We start from the raw sequence: 21,541 nt of genomic DNA, 5'->3' as shown, positions 1-21,541 counted from the left end.
CAAGATCCTTAGACACTGACATGCTTCTGAAAGAAGGTATATGATCCCCACACATTGGTATGTGGTATAATAGAGAGAAGTAATGGGATGCTGAATCAGAGACACAGGCTGCCATCACTAATAGAGGACATGGAATCCTCACACATGATCCCTGTCTGGAAACTTACATCTGCATCTCCATGGCGAAAGAGGTAAGGGGAGAGAGGGTGCCGCTGGTGAGAATGATGGTGCGCAAGCCCTGACGCACCAACTCCTGCATGCTGTACCCAGGACTGAAACACCAGTAACTCAAGGTCTTCCCTACACAAAAAAAAACAAAACACAGGGGTAGCAGAATGAGGTTTAGAAGACAGCAGGTTTAAAAAAGGGGCATTTTGCTTCACTCCAATTAGGTATGAGACAGCATTCCCTCTAGCAAGGAAGAGTATCTATGAAATGAGAAGGGAAGGGTATCACTAGATTTTGACATCTTATAGAAAAGATAAGGATTTTGACTTGTAAAGAAAATCCAACAGAGGTCGACTTACCAATGGGAAATTTCTTGCATGTGCTGCAGGTACCACATTTTATGCAGATAAGTGGCATGACAAAACGGAGAAGTATAGTTTAAAGCCAATAGAGGGACTCTGGGTATCTATGAACAAGCTGAAGAGGGTAATAGAAATTCTGTTCTTACCTGCTAACTTTCTTTCCTTGAACACTACCAGACCAGTTCAGAACAGATGGATTATGCATCTTTACCAAAACATTAGAGGCAGAGAACAAAGGCTTGTGAGCTCCACAAAACACAGAAAAGTGATGGCACATAAAGGCCATATGGCCTATCCAGTCTGCCTATCTATACCATCTACTATCTCTTGCTTCCCCGTAAGAGATCCCACATGCTGGTACCACACTTTCTTGAATTTAGATACAGTTCTCATCTCCACCAACTCCACTGGGAGATCATTCCATGCATCTACCACCCTTTCCCTAAAGAAGTATTTCCTTAGATTACTTCTAAGTCTATTTCTTTTTAACTTCATTTTATGCCCTCTCGTCCAAGATTTTCCTTTCAGATGAAAGAGACTCACATCCCATGCATTTATGCCACAGTTATATATAGGGCACCATGCAGCAACCAACAACCCAGTAATATCTATAACAAAGCATATGTGGACAAGCCCCTCAAAATTATTCCAGGGACATAAGAACATAAGAGCAGCCATGCTGGGAAAGACCAATGGTACATCTAGCCCAGTATCCTGTTTTCCAAACAGTGGCCAAGCCAGATCACAAGTACCTAGCAGAAATCCAATTAGAAGCAACATTCCATGCACCAATCCTAGGGCAAGCAAGCAGTTGCTTCCCCATGTCTGTCTCAATAGCAGACTATGGACTTTTCCTCCAGGAATTGGTCCAAACCTTTTTTAAACCCAGCTACACTAACCGCTGTTACTACATCCTGTGGCAAAGAGTTCCAGAGCTTAACTATTCATTGAATGAAAAAATATTTTTTCCTATTTGTTTTTAAAGTATTTCCAAGTAACTTCCTCGAGTGTCCCCTAGTCTTTGTACTTTTGGAACGCGTTAAAAAAGAATTGATCTAACTTCTTTAGCCTTTCCTCATACGAGAGGAGTTCCATTCCCTTTAGCAGTTTGGGTGCTCTTCTTTGAACCTTTCCTAATTCTGCTATATATTTTTTGAGATACGGCAACCAGAACTGAATGCAATACTCAAGGTGTGGTCGCACCATGGAGCGATACAAAGGCATTATAGTATTTTTGGTCTTATTCACCAGCTCTTTCCTAATAATTCCTTGCACCCTGTTTGCTTTTTTGGCCACCGCCGCCACACACGAGCAGAAGATTTCAGCATAATCTACAACAACACCTAGATCTTTTTCTTGAGTGCTGACCCCCAAGGTGGACCCTAGCATCAAGTAACCATGATTTAGATTATTCTTTTCAATGTGCATCACCTTTCATTTGTCCACATTAAATTTCATTTGCCATTTGGGTGCCCGGTCTTCCAATTTCCTAAGGTCTTCCTGCAATATTTCACAGTCTGCACATGTTTTAACAACCTTGAATAGTTTTGTATCATATGCAAATTTAATCACCTCACTCCTCATTCCGATTTCCATATCATTTATAAATAAGTTAAATAGCTCCAGTCCCAATACAGATCCTGCGACACTCCACTGTTCACCCTCCTCCATTGAGAGAACTGACCATTTAACCCTACCCTCTCTTTTCTATCCAATAACCAATTCCTAATCTACACCAGAACCTTGCCTCCTATTCCATGACTCTTTAATTTTCTCGGGAGTATCTCATGAGGTAGAGAGAAGAGATCCAGATACCCATCCCAGAGAATACTGGGAGAATTCCCCCAGATAAAGAAATGGCACTGCTTCCAAAGGATAAAAGAGAGCTCCAAACAACCAGATTTGACTAAATCTGCATCAGAGAAGAACTATGGACTGGTCTTGTAGGACTAAAGATAAGAAAATATGCAAGTAAGAACAAAAGTTTTTCTTCTTTATCGTCCACAACAGATGGGATGTAACAAAGCATCCTGCTATATTGGGAGGGACCAGATCATCCCTGCTCTGAACCCAGCGGTCTCACTAGAAAGGACATCTAACCTGAGTGCTAAGAGTACAAATGCAATGCCGACCAAAACGCCCATTACAAATTTTTGCTAGACAAAGAGGCATATTTTCAAAGCACTTTGGGAGGCTAAGTTCCATAGGTTTCTATGGAACTTTGGGAGGCTAAGTGCTTTGAAAATGAGCCTCTATGTGAACTTACACTCAGGAAGCAGCAATCTCCCTAGTGGAACGAGCCCTTAAACCTACAAGGGATGGATGCCCTTTAATGAGGTATGCTGAAGAGACAGCTTCCTTAAGCCCCCATGCTATTGTGACCTTTGTAGTGGCCTCTCCCTTCCTCAGCCCAGCAAACAAAATGATTAACCTATCTGACCTACAACACTCATTGGCCACTCCTAGGTACTGAATCAGGTCAACATATGTCCAGAGTATGGACAGTGAGGAAGTCCCCACCACAATCATCCTTGGAAAAAGAAGGCAGAGAGACCACCTTCAGGAGGAAAGACTGTGGTAAGAAACCCTGGCTTCAGTAAAATGCAAGAAAAGTTCCTGATAAACAAAGCTTGGAGTATCAAAATTCTCTTGACAGAACAAATGGCCATGAGAAAAGCCATCTTAAGAGTCAGATCTCTCAGGGTTGCTCTCTAGCTTCTTGAAATCTCCAAACATCTGGAGGACAAGATTAAGATTCCAGGATGGACAAGCCAGCTGTATTGGTGGCAGAATATATGGCACACTTCAAAAAGTGGACCACATCAGAATGCAAAGCTACTGGGGCACTCTCCAGCTACCCTTGAAAGCATACTAAAGGCACTATCTACAGAGAAACTTTCCTGCAAAAGCACCAAAAGGTGCAGGAGGAAGGTTCAGAATGGAAAGAGGCCTTGCTCTGCGCACGAAGACTCAATCTGCAAATCCTCACATACACTAACAATGTAGGCTTCTTCCTCATCTGAAGCAGCACTTTCATGACCTCAGCTGGACATCATCTATGCTTCAGATGTGACCTCTTAAGGACCAAGCTGTAATACAGAAGTGAGCTGAAATGTCCATCACCACTGGTCCCTGTACTAGAAGGTCCCCTTCTCCTTGGACCCAATATAAATTATAGTTATTAATATTTAAAGTAGTAACTAATACTGTTCCATTTGTTATTTCTGCTAGTTTGCATCTATATTAGCAGTTCAGATCCTTGCGATCTATTACAGCAAACTTATTTGACGTACCTACCCCATGGGTAGTACGTTTGAAACAACATAGAGCCTCGATTTCTTATATCATAGGACCCTTACTGTGGAATCAATTACCTTTAGCAATGCAAATGGTCAGATCTTAGAATCAATTTAATTAAGATCAATTTAAATAGATGCTATAGATATATCTTTTTCAGTGTGCTTTCTCAGATTATCTGAGTAATTCATCAGGCTGTAAATAATGCTGTCTTATTAAAAGCTAGGTTGGTGTTGTGATACTTGAACCTATAAGAAGAAGGGAGTGTATGTTTTATATGTGATTTTATGTCTTTTATATAAAACTAGTAAAAGAGGCCCATTTCTGAGCAAATGAAACGGGCGCTAGCAAGGTTTTCGTCGCCAACACCCCCCCTCCCTCCTTCCCTGGCCAACCCCTTCGTTGTTCTGCCATTGCTCCGTCCCCAACGTCATGACGTTTCACGCGAGGGCGGGGCCCGGAGCGATTTCCCACCCACCCCCGCCTCCCTCCCTGCCAACCCCTTCGTTGTTCTGCCATTGCTCCGCCCTCGAGGGTGGGGCCCGGAGCGATTTTGGTGGCTTCACCACCACGAACCTTCGAACCTTTTTGAAGGAAGTCAGGGCTTGGCTTCACTGACGTCAGTGTCATCAGAACGTTGAGGGTGAGTTTTATTATAGTAGATGCTTTTGTATGTTTTACTGTATACTGCCAAGAATGGTAGATTGTGTGCTATAGAAACTTATAAAATAAATAAATAAATGGCTCTGTCTTGCTCTTCTTGAAGATGATCATCTACCTAAGAGACTGCAATGACTACCCAATTCAAGTGGTTGACTCCTACACTCATCCAATTTCCCCCTGATGAGCCATTGTACAGAAACAGATGTCCCAAGATACCTTCCCTGTGCAAGGCTGTGGCTAAGACAACCATTACCTTGGAGAAGGTGCATGGCACCATAACAAGATCAAAAGGCAAGGCCTGGAGATAATGACCTCCAGATCTGCAAAACTTCAGGAACTGCCGATGAGTCTTCCAAACTAGAATATATTGGTATGCCTGCTTGAGGTCCAGCAAAGTCAGGAACTCTCCTTGCTGCACTACCACCACCATGGAGTGCAAGTTCTCTTTCTGGAAATGGGAAATATACAGCACTCAGTTAATGCCCTTGCCACAAAACAGCTAGCTACCTGCCTGGGGCTACCCTGCGGCCACTTAAGAGGGTTTATCCCCAGGTCAGTTAAGGTCCGCCTGCACCTGCCGCTTGTGCTCTACACTAGCATCCTCCTCCCACCGACTAGGTCCCAACCGCCTAAGGGTGAGTCTCCCACTGTCAAGGTGTTCCCCAGTAATTCCTAGGTTACTGGGGCCACACTCCCAGTGGTCCCACGGTTCCTAGAAAGCACTCACACACCCAATACACTAACCACCAGGATTCTTAGTCAGTCCAGACATGCAGAGGCAATAAACAAAAAATGTTTATTGGCATGAAAAATATTGAACAGTGAACCGTAAAAACAGATGGAACAAAAACAGCACATAAAAACAGGTAACTGAATATGGATCAATTATAAAACTATCTAAACATTTGTTCACTACCTGAATAGTGCCTAGGAAGTACAGGAAATGTAGCTGCTCACAGGTTATCAAATATAACTGTTCACAGGGTCTCAGTAAAGAGGTCTCTCTCTCTCTACTTCCAAGCTAAGACTGGAGAAAAAGCCAGTACATCCTAGCTGAATTTTGAGCTCCTGGGCCAATTAGAGCCCTTTTAACACTTGTTGTTCTGTAGCTAGCCACATCACTGCAGGTTACCTCTTATCTGTGTTAACTAAAGAAGAAACAGTCAGTTCTCTGTAACAACTTTAAACATAAACATGCACGACCTGCTGGCCAAACTACAGAGATACACTTCAAGAAATAATTAATACAGTTTTACAGGCTTAAAAACCCACTGTTTTGTCATAGCCCTTGAGGTCTAAAACTGAGTGAAAATATCCTTCTTTCTTGAGGATCACAAAGTAGATGGAGCAGCTGCCCTGACCCTTCCTTTCTTGGCATGAGAACCACTGACCCCAAACACATGAGTTTTTCTCAGGGTGACCTGAACAACTCTTAGCTGGAGACCAACAGTGGGCAAACCATACAACAATCTGTATATGGATGGGAAAGCACTAGCACAAAACCCCGCCTACCCACATCCAGGACCCACTGGTCCAACATGATCTGGATTCACTCCTTGATAAGCCTGGAAAGCTAGCCTCCTATCTATCTGAGGAGAGTACCCTTTGCCCTTCATTGTGTGCCCTTGTGAGCCTAGTGGTCTTCTGATCTGGGATGTCCCCTTCCTGTCAGCACAAAAAGGAAGAAAATCTGCATAGGAACTTGGACTGCTGAGTGACCCTCCCCTCCTCCCTGCCCAGATGATAACACCAAGCTTCCCAGAACTGCTGATTGCCAAGAGTGGACTTAAACCCGCTCTGAGATTGTCCTCTGGCAACCGCTGGGGCTTGGTGTCATCAAGACCCTTCACAAGCTTCTCCAAATCTTCCTTGAAGAGAAGCTTACCCCTCAATGGGAACTTGATACGTTGGGACTTCAAAGTCACATCTGCAGCCCAGTTCATCAGCAACAGTAGCTGTCAGGCTGAGATAGCAACTGTTATCACCATATCCCTGGCAATGTGCTGATAAGTCATACAGTGCATCTACCAAGAAAACCAAGCTACAAGCAGGAGTGGGAGAGTCTGGATCCAAAGGTCACCCTCCTCAGACAAGTTTATGTGGAGTCTCTGGACTCAGCACAAGTAGACTCTAGACAAATATCCATTGCAATCTACTGCCTGCAGTTCCAAAGACCTGAAATCCTCGGGGTATATCTCTGCCAGCTCCAGGGACAGGAAAATTCAAGATGTCTCCAACTGCCAAAATTCCCAATATAAGGGCATTCAGCACTTCAGCTGGGTCTGTGTGCCCATCCAATTCTTAACCAGCTGCAAAGGCACCTGTCTATCATCTCTACTAGAGACAGAGAAATACTGAAGAAGAGGGTGCATGGTGCCCCTGATAGGGCAGAACTCACAGTATTTTGTTCTTATCTACCTGCTGGTAGAGGGACACAACCTACATGTTTGGACTGGTCTGGTGGATAAGGAAGGACACAGTTACTGATGCTGTTGTAAAACAGAAGGAGAGAAATGGTTCTATAGCACATGGAGGCAACTGCTCCCCAAAACAAAGAGAAAAGCAAATGTGAAAACCTTGAGCTTTGATTGTACGTTGCAGAGAAAGCGTTATCACTGTACCTACAAGAATGGCACGGGGACAAAATCTGTCCCCATCCCTGCCGGTTCTGTCCCTATCCCCACCCCGTTGGCTCTGTTCTCATCTGCAGAAGCCTCACACACTTATGATTTTATATTTATATCTTTTTATTAAAGTATAAAAAGGGGGAAGGAAAATGGGACTTGATATACCGCCTTTCTGAGGTTTTTGCAACTACATTCAAAGCGGTTTACATATATTCAGCTACTTATTTTGTACCAGGGGCAATGGAGGGTTAAGTGACTTGCCCAGAGTCACAAGGAGCTGCAGTGGGAATTGAACTCAGTTCCCCAGGATCAAAGTCCACTGCACTAACTAGGCTACTCCTCCGCTTTGCAATTGTGTATAAATTACAAATAGAAAACAATAATAACGAGCAACTATAACAAACCCTCCCACCACCACCACCCTCTACCCTTCCAACCCCAACAATAGCTGACTTCTATTACTCCAAGGAATCCTAATCCACCCTGTTAAAATGTCCAGGGGTACAAAATACAACCCAGTCTGTATGCCCTAGAGGGGAGAAATATGCCCTATGAAGCATTACTATGATTTTTTAATCTGTGGATGAATAAGAAGTCATCAACTATCTCAGGATTCAGTCTATCTCTCCTGTCTTCCACAGTCCCTCCTGCAATAGAAGATGCCTTCTTAGAAGATGTGTGGGTAGCAGGATGTACAGGATCCCCCATGCAAATTTTGCTAGCTGTAGCCAGCATGTTTGCTTGTTTTTCCAATAAATAAGGAGAAATTAGTTCTTAACTGCTAATTTGCTTTTAGTCCCTCCAAACCGGTCCAGAATGTGACTGATGGGTTGTGCACACCTTCCAGCAGGTGGAGACTGAGAACTCTCACTCTAGGGAGAGCCAATAAGAGCCCCAGCCAGATCCAGTATTATCGTAACAAAGCAGAATAAAGAGCATAGGAACCTTCTGTGCATCCGTGAACCTGAGCAGCCACCGGCACTACTCCAATTAAGAGCATGTGCCTCATAAGAATGTGCTCAATTAATGTACCAAGGTAGGTAGAGCACTGGCTCCTTTTATTTTTTTTTGTGAAGAAACCCATTGCAAACTTACAACGCAATTCAAAGATAATCAAACTTTCAGAAAAGAAGAAAACATAATTTATTTATTTATAGCATTTATATCCCACAATATTCCCACCCATGGGCAGGTTCAATGTGGCATACATCAGTCTATAAAAACATACAACAATTCAGCAAACAAACAATCAATGTCGTAAGAGAGAAAGGGAAATAGCTAAGGAGGGAAAAGGGGAAAGAGTAGTGGTGAACAATATATCGCTATGACAGTTGGAATTCAGAAGGAAGAGATGCCAGGTGAGTTTGAAGCGTAAGCTCTACCAAAAAGGAAGGTCTTGAGGCGCGTCTTGAAGGTCGGGTGATCAGGAGTAAGTCTGACCAATTGAGGCAGCCCATTCCACTGAGTGCTGAGATAGGAGAAGGAGGATGCACAGGTGGTCTTATACTTGAGGCCACAAAAAATTGGGTAATGGAGATTTAGGTATGAACGAGCTGATTTGTGAGAGTTCCTAGGCGGCAGGTTAATTAGGGTGTCCATATAAGCAGGGGCTTCACCGTAGATGATTTTGTGCACCAGAGTGCAAATTTTAAAAGCGATTTGGTCCTTCACAGGAAGCCAGTGCAGCTTCTCACGCAGTGGTCTTGAACTATTGAATCTCGTTTTACCAAAGATGAGTCTGGCCAGAGGGAGGGATCTGGACCGGTCCGGAGGGACTAAAGGAAAGCAAATTAGCTGATAAGAACTACTTTCTTAGCGTCTCTCCGGACAGATCCAGAATGTGACTGATGGCAATTGCCACTAGAAATACCGCCTTGAGAGTCAAATTCTTCAATGTACATACAGCCAACGGTTCAAATGGAGACTTCGTGAGCACGGAGAGAACCAAATTAAGGTCCCACAATGGAAAGAATGACTGGGAGGGAGGATGTATGAGAAAAGGCCCTGCGCAAAAAATGAAAAACATCTGGATGGGACCCAAATGCATCCCTAAAAACAGGACAAGGCTGCGATTTGGACCTTAAGAGAGGCCAACGTCAGGCCTTTGGCCAAACCTCGCTGTAAAAATTCCAGAATCTGCGCCACTGATGCTCGAAAAGGCGACATGTTGAATTCGGCACACCACACTTCGACAATCTCCAAGTTCTGATATAATGAAGAGAAGTAGATAGATGTCTAGATGGAAGCACTGTTGCAACCACACTCGCAGAGTAACCTCTCTTTGTCAGCCATGCCAGCTCAAGAGCCAAGCTGTAAGACAAAAACGACCCGGGGTCGGAACAGGCACCAGCACGAGGAGACCAAGAGACTTCTGAAACCTGAGAGGCGAGTCAAATAGCAGGTGCCGAAGATCGGCGTACCAAGGCCTGCGAGGCCAGTCCAGTGCCACCAAGATGACGCGGCCCCTGAACGTCTCGATCTTTTGAAGTAGACGCCCGATTAGAGGCCACGGTGGAACTGTACAGAGAAGACTGGCCAGGGCAGAAGAAGCGCATTCACTCCTTGTGCCTTGAGATCCTTCCGGCGACTGAAATAAACAGGCAGTTTCGCATTGAGGGCGGATGTGAAGAGATCCATTATTGGAAGACCCCAGCTCTCTATCACTGCTTGAAATGCTGTCTAGCTGAGAGCCCACTCTCCTGGATCTAGATTGGTTCAACTGAGGAAGTCTGCCTGGACATTTTCTGCGCCCACACCATGAGCCGCCGACAGGGCCACCAGATGCAGCTCCGCCCAACTCATAAGCACCACTTGTTCCTGCTCCAACTGACAACTCCATGTCCCTCCTTGCCAATTGATATAGGCCACCACCGTGGCGTTGTCAGATAGGACTCAAACTGATTTGCCTGCCAGAAACTGATGAAAGGCTTGGAGAGCCAGCCAAATCAACCTGGTTTCCAAGAGATTGATTGATTGAACAAGAGGCATATTTTCAAAGCACTTAGCCTTCCAAAGTTCCATAGAAACCTATGGAACTTTGGAAGGCTAAGTGCTTTGAAAATATGCCTCCAAGTCGCCTCTGACGGAGACCACAGACCTTGTAATGCCCCTGAGAATGAGCTCCCCAGCCCTTGAGAATGGCATCCGTCGTGACTACCCTCCATCTCGGCGGGTCCAGAGGCATTCCTTTCGACAGATTGTGCTTCCGAAGCCACCAGTGGAGACCAATTTGAGCAAGTGCTGAGAGAGGAAATCTCTTCATCAGCAAGTCCCTCTGAGGCAACCACCTGGAGAGCAATGACCGTTGAAGAGATCTTATGTGTGCTCTCGTCCACGGTACTGCCTCTATCATTACCACCATGGAACCCAATACTTGGAGATAGTCCCTTGCACACAGCACCGGAGTCTGCAGCATGTGTTAAATCTGAGTCTGCAACTTGAGAATTTGGACCTGAGGGAGAAAAACTCGACCCTTCTGAGTGTCAAAACAACCCCCCCCCCCCCCCCCCAGATAATCCAGTGACTGAGTCAGACAGATACAGGCAACTCTTCTGTACATTGACTACCCAACCAAGGAATTGCAAGAAGCTGACTACTCGGTCCATGGCTCGGACACTCTCCTGATACAACTTTGCTCTGATTAGCCAGGCGTCCAGATAAGGATGAACTAGAACGCCTTCTGTTCTGAGGGCCTCCGCCACTACCACCATAACCTTGGTAAATGTGTGAGGAGCTGTTGCCAGCCCGAAAGGCAGAGTTCAAAACTGATAGTGCTTGCCCAACATTGCAAAGTGCAGAAAATGTTGATGTGTGGCCCAAATAGGAATGTGCAAATAGGCCTCTGTGAGATCGAGGGAAGTCAAAAATCCTCCGGTCCAAACCGCCACAATGACCAATCAAAGCGTCTCCATACGAAAGGAGGACACCATGAGGGCTCGACTGACTGCCTTGAGATCCAAGATCAGTCTGAAAGAACCTTACTTCTTTGGGATGACTAAGTAAATGGAATGCCAACCCTGTCTGAACTCTGAAGAGGGTGTGGACAAATTGCCTGAAGGTTGAGAAGCCTCTGAAGAGTATCCCTGACCACCCCCATCTTGAGACGAGAACAGCAGGGAGACTCTAGGAAGGCATCTGGAAGAGTATGCGCAAATTCTAAGGTGTACCCTTCTCAAATAACCTCTAGAACCCACCGATCGGAAGTAACCTGGGCCCACCCTTGATAAAATAGCCCTGAACAAGCTCCCAAGGGAATAAGAGGCTGGGCCCGCAAACCTTCATTGTGAAGAACGTGAGGTAGACGGAAAGGAGGAGCCTGTGTTTCTACCCCCTCTCCGAGCCCTACGAAAGGGCTGACTCCTCTGAAAAAAACGGAACTGCTGAATTGGAGCCAATCTACAAGGCCTAAAGTGACTAAAATCATGGCCCCGACCATGGGTCGAAAATATACCATGAACAAATCCTTGAGGCTGATCCTCAGGCAAAAGTGGGATCTTAGTAACTCCTAAACTACGCACCAGCTTGTCCAGCTCACCATCAAACAGCAGAGCACCCTTGAAAGTAAATTTACTGAGGTTAGACTTAGAAGCCACATCCACCGACCAACCTTCGAAGCCACAAGGACCTACGCGCTGCCATGCTCAAAAGTCATAGACTTAGCGGAGAATCTCAGTAAATCATACAAGGCATCCGATAAAAAGGCCAAACCCATTTCAATCTTAGACACTTCGGAATCAATAGCAGACATGTCATCCGAAGTCCTCTCAGGCCAACGAAAACAAGCTCTAGTTACCAAGGAACCACAAACAGCCACTTGCACAGCCAAGGCAGAGATATCAAAACTCTTTAACAAAGACTCTATACAACGGTCCTGAACATCCTTAAGGGCCGTTCTGCCATCTACGGGAACCGTATTTCGTTTAGTAACTGCAGAGACCACAGCATCCAAAACTGGCGGTCTTAAAAGAGACTTGTCTGAATCTGGAATGGGATAGAGCCGCACCATAGATTTAGCTGAATGGAAATAAGAATCTGGCACATCCCACTGTGCCTGAATAATGTCCCTAATGTCTTGAGGCATAGGAGAGGTCTTACCTAGCCTTCGAATGCCTTTCACAAGGAGGTCAACCTTCCGTCCCTCCAGCAAAGGAGCCTCCTGTTTCTCAAAACAAAAGATAGATGACACCAGAAAAATGAGCTCCTGCAAGTCCTCCTTATGAAAAATTCTCATCACCGAAGGGTCCTCACCCAGAGGCAGTGCCACAGCACTTGAATCTAGCTGTTCAAAATCATCAGCCCCTTGTTCCTCATTGAAAAATTCATGCTCCGCTAGGGAGGGCATCTCTTGGTCTGGATCAGAGTCCACATCCTCCTCCAGATCCCAAGACTGTCTAGGCTGCTTAGAAGCCACTAACTGCCCTTCCACCGGCCTTCTGCCAGGGCCTTCAGGAGGGTTAGATTTTTGTAGAAGAAAAGCTTGGTACATTTGTAGAACAAATTCAGAGGGGAAATCCCCTTCTGACCCCAAAGTCAATGAAGGAAAATTCCTTGTAGGCTGCAAGACCGGAGGAACCGGCACAGAAGCAGGCTGAACAGCCAACAGAGACGACAAAATAGCGGTGCTTCCTGCCAAAACCGGAGCCAACTGCTTCTCCCTGCTAGTGCTCAGATCCAAACTCCCCCCCGATACTGGCACGACAGAAATGGAAGGAACCGCCACTGTCTCTGGCGAAATTTCTACCACGGTGCAGTACTTGCAGCAACCACTCACTCCTAGACCCCGCGGAGCTTCTCTGCCATGCTTTTTTTTTTTTTTTTTCTGTTGCTCCGAACTCAGCCAAAAAGAAGAAAAAGAGGCCAGCCAGAGGGAGGAGGAGTGGCCTAGTGGTTAGGGTGGTGGACTTTGGTCCTGGGGAACTGAGGAACTGAGTTCGATTCCCGGCCCAGGCAGCTCCTTGTGACTCTGGGCAAGTCACTTAACCCTCCATTGCCTGCCGCATTGAGCCTGCCATCAGTGGGAAAAAGTGCGGGGTACAAATTAAAAAAAAAAAAAAAAAGGAAGGAGTTAGAGCTGCCTTGCTTGTTTGCACTCCAAACAGATGATCAGGGGTTTTTTTTTTCCACGTGGCTGCCTCTCCCTGCCTGCACTGCTTTTCCCTTGAAGAGACTGAGGCACAACAGTTAGGAGCAAGGCATCTTTAGGATGCTAGGGAGGATATGGCGGGAGGGACCCGGCCATCTGAGTGTGATACCCCCGACGTTGTGGGAGACCCCCGCAGGCCTCAGCCTCAAACCACAGGTAAACCCCTGGATGCACAGAAGAGAAAAAATTAACACTCTTTAAGGAGTAAACTCTACAATCCTCAAGCTGTACTGTAAAGGAAAAAAAGGGAGAGAAAAATAGAAGAAAAAGAGGAATGAGACTGAAGGGCTCACCACCTTCCACCTGCTGGAGACTGAGAATTCTGGATCTGGCTCTAGTGGGCAGGGGCTCTTATTGGCTTGCCCTTGAGTGAGAGTTCTCAGTCTCCACCTGCTGGAAGGCGTGCAAAACCCATCAGTCACATTCTGGGCCGGGCCGGAGGTACGCTATAGAAAAATAATTGTTGTCTGCATCAATCAAACATAAATAACAGTCCAGTTCATTAACAGGCTTCAAAGTAGAAAGTGACAAGGGGACAAAGTTTGTCCCCATCCTCACGGGCTCTGTCCCCGTCCCCATAGTTACTGCGGGTCCCTGTCCCCGTGTCATTCTGTACTGCCAAGGCTCTGCAACAGTGCATCTGTTCTAACTAACTTCCAGCTTCCATGTCTGGCTATGTCACTCAGTCACACACTACCTTGTTTCTTTGTAACTGTAGAACCCCACAAGTCAACCCTCGTTTTCTTTTTTTGCTGGCTGGTGTCCTGGTGAATGTGGACCTGGAAACATCAGGGAAAGAAGAGACTCCTTCAGAAAAAGCAGAGAAACAGGAAAAGCCTGTCCCTAGCAGCAGGAGACAGAGAGAAAAGCTTTAGCTCTCACAGGCACAGACCAGCAGAACATAAGGTGAAACAGTCTAGTGGCTGTGAACCAAAGAGGCTCTGGGGATGTTATCAGCCAGCGAAACAGAAATACCAGGCTCAATCCAAATGTAATGTGCCTGGGGAATTTTCAAAAGGATTTAGTAATACAGCAAATAACAGCAGGTAAAGAAAAAACTAGACATTTGAGATTCTTTCACTTTGGATAGATTTAAATAGAAACTCCGATATTCAACCCAGCATTAACTGCCCCTGTTCCCACATCTTTTACCTGTGCTCTGAGCTCTTTATTCACCACTGACAACTGTATATGTCCCAAGCATGCCCAAAATCCAGTACAACCATCTGCAGTGATAGGATATTCCAGTGCACTTTTAATCCCTGCACCTCAGCTCTGGAGAACACAGGCACTGCATGCAAATTTCTGTCATGAATATTCATTGTGGATATCCTGAAAACCTGACTGACTAGGGTGCCTCTAGGACCCGGTTTGGGAATCACTGGTTTAGTTTATAAATAAATTGCAGCTTTTTGTCAGGATTCTCTGTATTTTTGAGAACAAAAGCTGATCCGTCTGGCAATTAAGTGGATGTATTCCACATATGGCCTTCAGGAAGCCACTTCAAATAGTAGAAGAAAATGCTGTTAGCGTTGTTTGGTCTGGTTCTTATAGAGCTGGTTAAGAAGTCTAGCATGTCAAGTCTCTGAGTTAATCTACAGAAAGAATTTAAAACTTTTGTTGAGTGGAAATAAAGGAAAAAAGCCTGTAAAAAAAAAAAAGGCCTAAAGAGTAAAGCAGCACCAAGTCCCCTACATGTCCTGCCATCTGAAAGTGACATCACATACCCGGTAATGCTTTGACACCATCTGTCCCACCACTGAGCTTGATTTGCCGTCCTCAGGCTCCATGCTAAATACAGTCTGCAAAACAGAAAAACAAGATAAGCTGAGAATCACAAGAGACTGGAAGGCCTGGGAGTGAGCAATGGCTGCTCAGTTTCTGTCCATAAAGTAATCAGAAGTTATCCCAGTAAAATTAGACCAGGAATCTGTCCAGCACAGAAAGGGAAATTTCCTGCTTGCTGACATAATAAGCTGGGCATTAGAGTTGTATGATGAAATTCAGTGTACAGTTTCCTAACACATGCATAAAAAACTTTTTTTTATGTTTGATATGGTAAACAAACTCGCATGCAAATAAAATACATGCAGAAACATGGGATAGCATACCAATCACCATAGAGTGGAGGAGCAGCCAATGGTTACAGCAGTGGCCTGGGAACCTGGGGAACTGGGTTTGAATCCCACTGCAGCTCCCTGTGAACCTGGGCAAGCCACTTAACCCTCCATTGCCCAGGTACAAAACTTAGATTGTGAGCCCTCTAGGGACACAGAAAGTACCTATAATGTAAACTGCTTTGGTTATACTAAAGAAAGGCAGTACAATCAAGAATCTAATATACAATGAGGCATACTTTCAAAGCACTTAACCTTCCAAAGTTCCATAGAAACCTACGGAACTTTGGAAGGCTAAGTGCTTTGAAAATACGCCTCATAGTCTGCCCAACACTCACATTCCTTATCAATTCAAGATTAAATCAACAATGAACGTGAGATTATATACTTGATCATGGTCTTTCTTTGGTGTTTCTGGGACATAGACTATAGAAGTCTGCCTGGCTCTGTCCTTATGTTCCAATTACTGGAGTTGCTGTCAAAGCCCACTCCAGCCTATCCAAATCTGTAATGTCATTTGCAGGACACAGACCATAAAAGTCTGCCTGGCACTGTCCTCACATTCCATTACTGGAGTCTCCATCGAAGCCCTCTCCAGCCCACCTAAACTGGATTGCTATATGCAGGAGATAGACCATACAAGCCACCCCAGCACCAGCCTTAGTTTTTACAGCTAGAGTTGCCATCTAAGCACCACTTGACATGCGAACACATATGCAACCCTTTAAGTTTTGTTTTTTATACCAACCATTTTCTAATTAGAGATCCTATAAGTTTAACCCATGCTTTTTTGAATTCCGCCATCGTTTTTATTTCTCCACCACCTACCTCGTGAGGGCATTCCAGGCATCTGCCACTCTCTCTATGAAAAAGAATTTTCTGACATTACTCCTAATTACTCTACCACCCCGCAACCTCAATTCATGTCCTCTAGTTTTTACCATTTTCCCTTCGCAAGTATTTAAACGCCTGTATGATATCTCCCCTGTCCCTCCTCTTCTCTAGGGCATACATATTCAGGTCTTCCAGTCTCTTCTCATACATCTTTTGGCACCTTCCTCTGGACCACTTCAAGTCTTCTTACATCTTTAGCAAGATATGGCCTCCAAAACTGAACACAATTCTCCAAGTGGGGCCTCACCAACGACTTGTACAGGAGCATTAACACCTTTTTTTCTTCTGTTGGTTATGCCTCTCTCTATACAGCCTAGCATCCTTCTGGATACGGAGACCACCTTATCACCCTGGTTCGTCACCTTCCGATCCTCAGATACTATCACCTCAAGGTCCCTCTCCCTGTCAGTGCATAATCAGCCTCTCACCACCTAATGCATACAGCTCCCTTGGATTTCTACTCCCTAAGTGCATCACTCTGCACTTCTTTGCATTGAATTTTAAGACCATTAACTCTTGCAGATCCTTTTTCATGTTTTCTATTCCCTCCGGCGTGTTCACTCTGTTACAAATCTTGGTATCATTCACAAAAAGGCAAACCTTACTTTCCAACCCTTCAGAAATGTCGCTCACAAATATATTGAACACTCGGCCCAAACACTGATCCTTGCTGCACTCCACTACTCATCTCTCCTTCCTCCAACTAAATTCCATTAACCACCACCCTCTGGTGTCTGCCTGTCAACCACTTCCTAATCCAGTTCACCAACTTTGGGTCCTATCTTCAGGTAATGAATTATATTCAACAGCCTCCTATGAGGAAAAGAATCAAAAGCTTTGCTGAAATCTAACTGGAATATATCCAGTGCACATCCTCTATCCAATTCTCTGGACACCCAGTCAAAGAATTCAATGAGATTTATTTGGCACGATTTACCTTTGATAAAACCATGTTGTCTCGGATCTTGCAACCCATTGGATTCCAGGAAATTCACTATCCTTTCCTTCAGCATCGTTTCCAATACTTTTCTAATAAGCGAAGTGAGGATTACCAGCCTATAGTTTCCAGCTTCTTCTCTGTCACCACTTTTGTGAAGAGGGACCACATCCTTTCTTCTCCAATCCCATGGAACCTCTCCCATCTCCAAGGATTTATTAAACAAATCTTTTAAGAGGACCCCACCAGAACCTCTTTGAACTCTCTCAATATCCTGGAATGGATCCTGTCCGGTCCCATGGCTTTGTCCACCTACTACTACTACTACTTATCATTTCTATAGCGCTACTAGACGTACGCAGCGCTGTACACTTGAACATGAAGAGACAGTCCCTGCTCAACAGAGCTTACAATCTAATTAGGACAGACAAACAGGACAAACAAGAGATAAGGGAATATTGAAGTGAGGATGATAAAATAAGAGTTCTGAACAAGTGAAAAAGAGTTAGGAGTTAAAAGCAGCATCAAAAAGGTGAGATTTGAGGGAGGAAGTGACGTCACGCTAGCAAATGGAGCAGTGAAAACGGAGCTCCCGTCTACCAGCTTTAAAATAGCGATTATCTAGCGCTCCTGTCCCCAGGGGAACGATTGAAGAAGCAGATTCCAACAGGTGAAGCAAAGTGGAATCGAGCGATGTCACAATCTAAGCTTAGAATGCCGGATTTAGCAGCGTTTTCATACCAGCAAAAAGAAAGAAACGGAGGGCAGGCGGGGGAAGAAAATGGCGCCCATACCTCGACAGCGGAGCAGATTGAACCAGAACAAGCACGAGGCAGCCCGCTGATTGAAAGAACGGAGGTAGAGCCGGAGATTTGGGCGAAATTATGCACATGGTTTCAAGAAATAAAAACAGAACTCAAGGAAGTGCGAAGGGACTTTGCGCAGCTGAGTTCAGAATTAAGAGGAGAAATAACAGAACTTGGCAACCGCGTGATGGAGGTTGAAAATAATCAAGAAGAACAAGCAGAAACAATCAAGGCAGTAGAGCAGCAAATAAACGAGAGAAAATCAGAAGCCAGATACCTAATGGACAAAATCGAGGATCTGGAGAACCGGAGCAGGCGCTCCAATATCAGAATTCGCGGGGTGCCGGAATCTCCCGAATTTAACAACTGCGAAGAGGTGGTGCAGTCTATTGCAGCGCAGGTACTGTCCACAGAGGATAAGCCATATGATAAAGCTTCAGTTCGACTAGAGCGTGCACATCGCGCACTGGGTGCGCGAAAATCAAACCAGCCTAAAGATATAGTGGCGTGCTTCACAGACTTTAAAGTTAAAGAAGCAGTGATGAGGAGGGCGAGAGTGGCGAGCCCCGTGACGTGGGAGAGTTATCCGATTGAGTTATATCAAGATTTATCTGCAATGACTCTAAAGCGCCGGGGAGAATTGCGGCCACTAACAGCGCAGCTAAGGGAGGAAGGCATATCATACAAATGGCAATACCCTTTTGCGCTCACCTTCATCCGAGAGGGAAAACAGAGGAGAGTGGCAATCGCTGGACGACGCGAAGGAATACTTGAAACACACGGAAACAGCGGAAGACCCTCGCCAGTACGAACAGGAAGGTACAACGCGATCCATCAAACCCAAATGGCAAAGGGTATCACAGGGGCGTGGACGGTTGAGAAGGCAGATATCCGGGAAATACTTGGCCCCACAAGCAAGAAAGTGAACAGAGCAACAGAGAATCCTGAAGGAAAAAGTAGAACTGAGCAGTGGAACAGATAAATGGTGAGAGAACCCATCTCATGGGGGAGGACATATAGAATAAGCTGAGAGACGAAGGGAGACGTCACCTCTCTCGGCAATAGACATGACTCAAGAGGTTATTGGGGCATGTCTTAATTGGAATGGGGAGGGAAGGGAAGAAGGGAAGGGATGGGGACAGTGTTTAAGTGTCTGGTGGTGGCTGAATAGGCAAACAAAATGGGTCAGAACATGCAAAATCAGTTTAGTTGTGTAACATGGAATGTTAAGGGCCTCAATTCGCCAGTAAAGCGTAAGCGAATGTTCAAAGAGATGTTACGATTAAAAAGTGACATAATTATGTTGCAAGAGACACATTTAAAGAAATGTCATGAGAAATTGATAGCCCACAGGAGATATCAGAGGGTAATACATTCAACCAGCAGCCAAAACCATAAAAAGGGGGGAGTACTCGTGGCATTCTCGGATACACTGCCCTGGAAAATTACTAAAAGTGTGTCTGATAAAGCGGGTAGGTTCTTACTGGTAGTAGCATCACTGTGTAATGTTCAGTATACATTTGTTACACTATATGCTCCTAATGAAGGACAGGGCAAGTTCCTGGAAGAGATTGAGCAAAAAATACAACAGAATGTCCAAGGGCAGCTTATAATAGGAGGAGATTTCAATCTGACAATAGACCCCCAGATAGACAACTCAACGGGACAGGCGGGGTATGCCAAGAAAGATAGAGAGATGCTGAAGAGTTTTATAAAGAGGTGGGGCTTGTTGGATTTGTGGAGAACTACACATGTACATGATAAAGACTATACCTTCTATTCACCCACACACAACTCCTATTCGAGAATAGATCTCTGTTTGGGGGATGGGGTAGTGGCGCAAGCCCTGTAGAAGGTACATATAGAAATACGTACGTGGTCGGACCATGCACCGGTGTTTCTTAGGCTCAGGTGTGGGAGAGAAACAAGAGGACAAAGATATTGGCGATTAGATGAGGCACTCCTAAACGAGCCGGAAAATGTGGGAAAGATTGAGCAGTACATAAAGGAATACTTGGAATTTAATGATTTGGGAGACATCCACCCAGAGAGCTTATGGGAAGGTCTAAAGGTAGTACGAGAGGTCAGCTTATCCGTCCTCAAGGCCCATATAAACAAAACCAAAAGAAGCTACAGAAAGAGAACTAAGGGAGACGATCATTAGAACAGGCAGAGCGACAACATAAAGCAGATCCCATGGATAAAACAGCAATGACTGAACTTCATAAAACTAGAATACAACTCAATGAATTACAGATGGCAGAGGTGGCTAGTCAACTGCAACAAGTGCAACAGGAATATTATGAGCTAGGGGATAAAGCGAGTAGGCTATTAGCGAACAAATTAAAAAAACAGGCTTCCCGTAATCAGATACACAGTCTTATAACACAGCAAGGCCAAACGGTCACACTAACAGGTGACGTTCAAGATACTTTCCATGAATTTTACACCAACCTGTACAAATCTGAAGTGGAGGTAGCCCCCAATAATATAGAAGAGTACTTGCAAGGGATAGAAATGCCCCGGCTGTCACAGGGGGAAAGAGAAAAACTTTCGATGCCCATGGAGCTGGAGGAGATCAAGGAAGCGATTAGAGCACTCCCCCGTGCTAAGGCACCAGGGCCAGATGGTTTCCCAGCTAGAATATATAAATTATATGCAAATACTCTGGCACCGCTGCTACTGCGGCTCTTCCGGTCATTTGACCAGGCGCAGGAGCTACCTTACTCCTGGCGACTGGCAGCAGTGACTCTATTGCTTAAGCCGGGCAAGGATCCACAGCAATGTGGATCCTATAGGCCAATATCCCTCCTAAATATAGATTATAAAATATTCACAAAAATATTGGCAAATAGGCTGCAAAAGGTATTGCCCAGGCTAGTCCACGAAGATCAGGTGGGGTTTATATCAGGGCGTCAGGCCTTTGACAACACAAGATGCCTATTACATGTGCTACAGCAGATGAGGGACGAACGGGAACCGGCCATAGTACTTCGATCGATGCAAAAAAAGCATTTGATCGAGTGGAATGGCCCATTCTGTTTGCTCTGGTACAGAGGATTGGCATAGAGGGAGGATACTTGAATGGCCTGCAACTACTATCCAGGCCCCATTGGCCAGTATTAAAACTCACTGGCTCATATTCAGAGCCAATAAAACTCCAAAGAGGTACAGGCAGGGATGTGCAGTTTCCCCGTTACTGTTTGCCCTCACAATTGAACCACTGGCCTGCAACATTAGAGCAGATATAGGAGTCAAGGGAGTAGTAAGAGGGAAGAGGGAGCATAAGCTGATGTTATTTGCAGACGATATCCTGATGGACATTGACAAACCCTGAACCTTCTGTGCGGCGGGCAGTAGAGATAATGAAGCAATATGGGGAGCGATCAGGTTTTAAGGTAAACATGAGCAAGACCGAAATCCTTAACATCACAATGCTTGGGCATGAGGTTACGCAGATGAAAGCGGCATTCCCGTTCATATGGGCCACAAAATCCATCAAATATCTGGGGACACAGATTACACCTA

General features: G+C 45.1%; 1 protein-coding gene across 1 annotated transcript in view; it reads right to left on the bottom strand.

Moving 5' to 3' along the window:
- The window catches only part of RTEL1 (regulator of telomere elongation helicase 1), a 222,911-nt gene that overhangs the window by 93,084 nt on the left and 108,286 nt on the right, over positions 1–21,541 (bottom strand). Inside the window, exons 15-17 of the mRNA XM_030213444.1 lie at positions 14,987–15,061; positions 13,957–14,038; positions 168–300 (exon numbers count right to left, since the gene is read on the bottom strand). Of these exons, the coding sequence (XP_030069304.1) occupies positions 168–300; positions 13,957–14,038; positions 14,987–15,061 (290 nt within the window). The remainder of the gene's footprint in view (positions 1–167; positions 301–13,956; positions 14,039–14,986; positions 15,062–21,541) is intronic.

The sequence above is a fragment of the Microcaecilia unicolor genome, chromosome 8 (genome assembly GCF_901765095.1).
Source record: "Microcaecilia unicolor chromosome 8, aMicUni1.1, whole genome shotgun sequence".
NCBI lineage: Eukaryota > Metazoa > Chordata > Amphibia > Gymnophiona > Siphonopidae > Microcaecilia > Microcaecilia unicolor.
The sequence above is the reverse complement of the archived record's forward strand: the minus strand, read 5'-3'. Positions and strand labels throughout refer to the sequence as shown.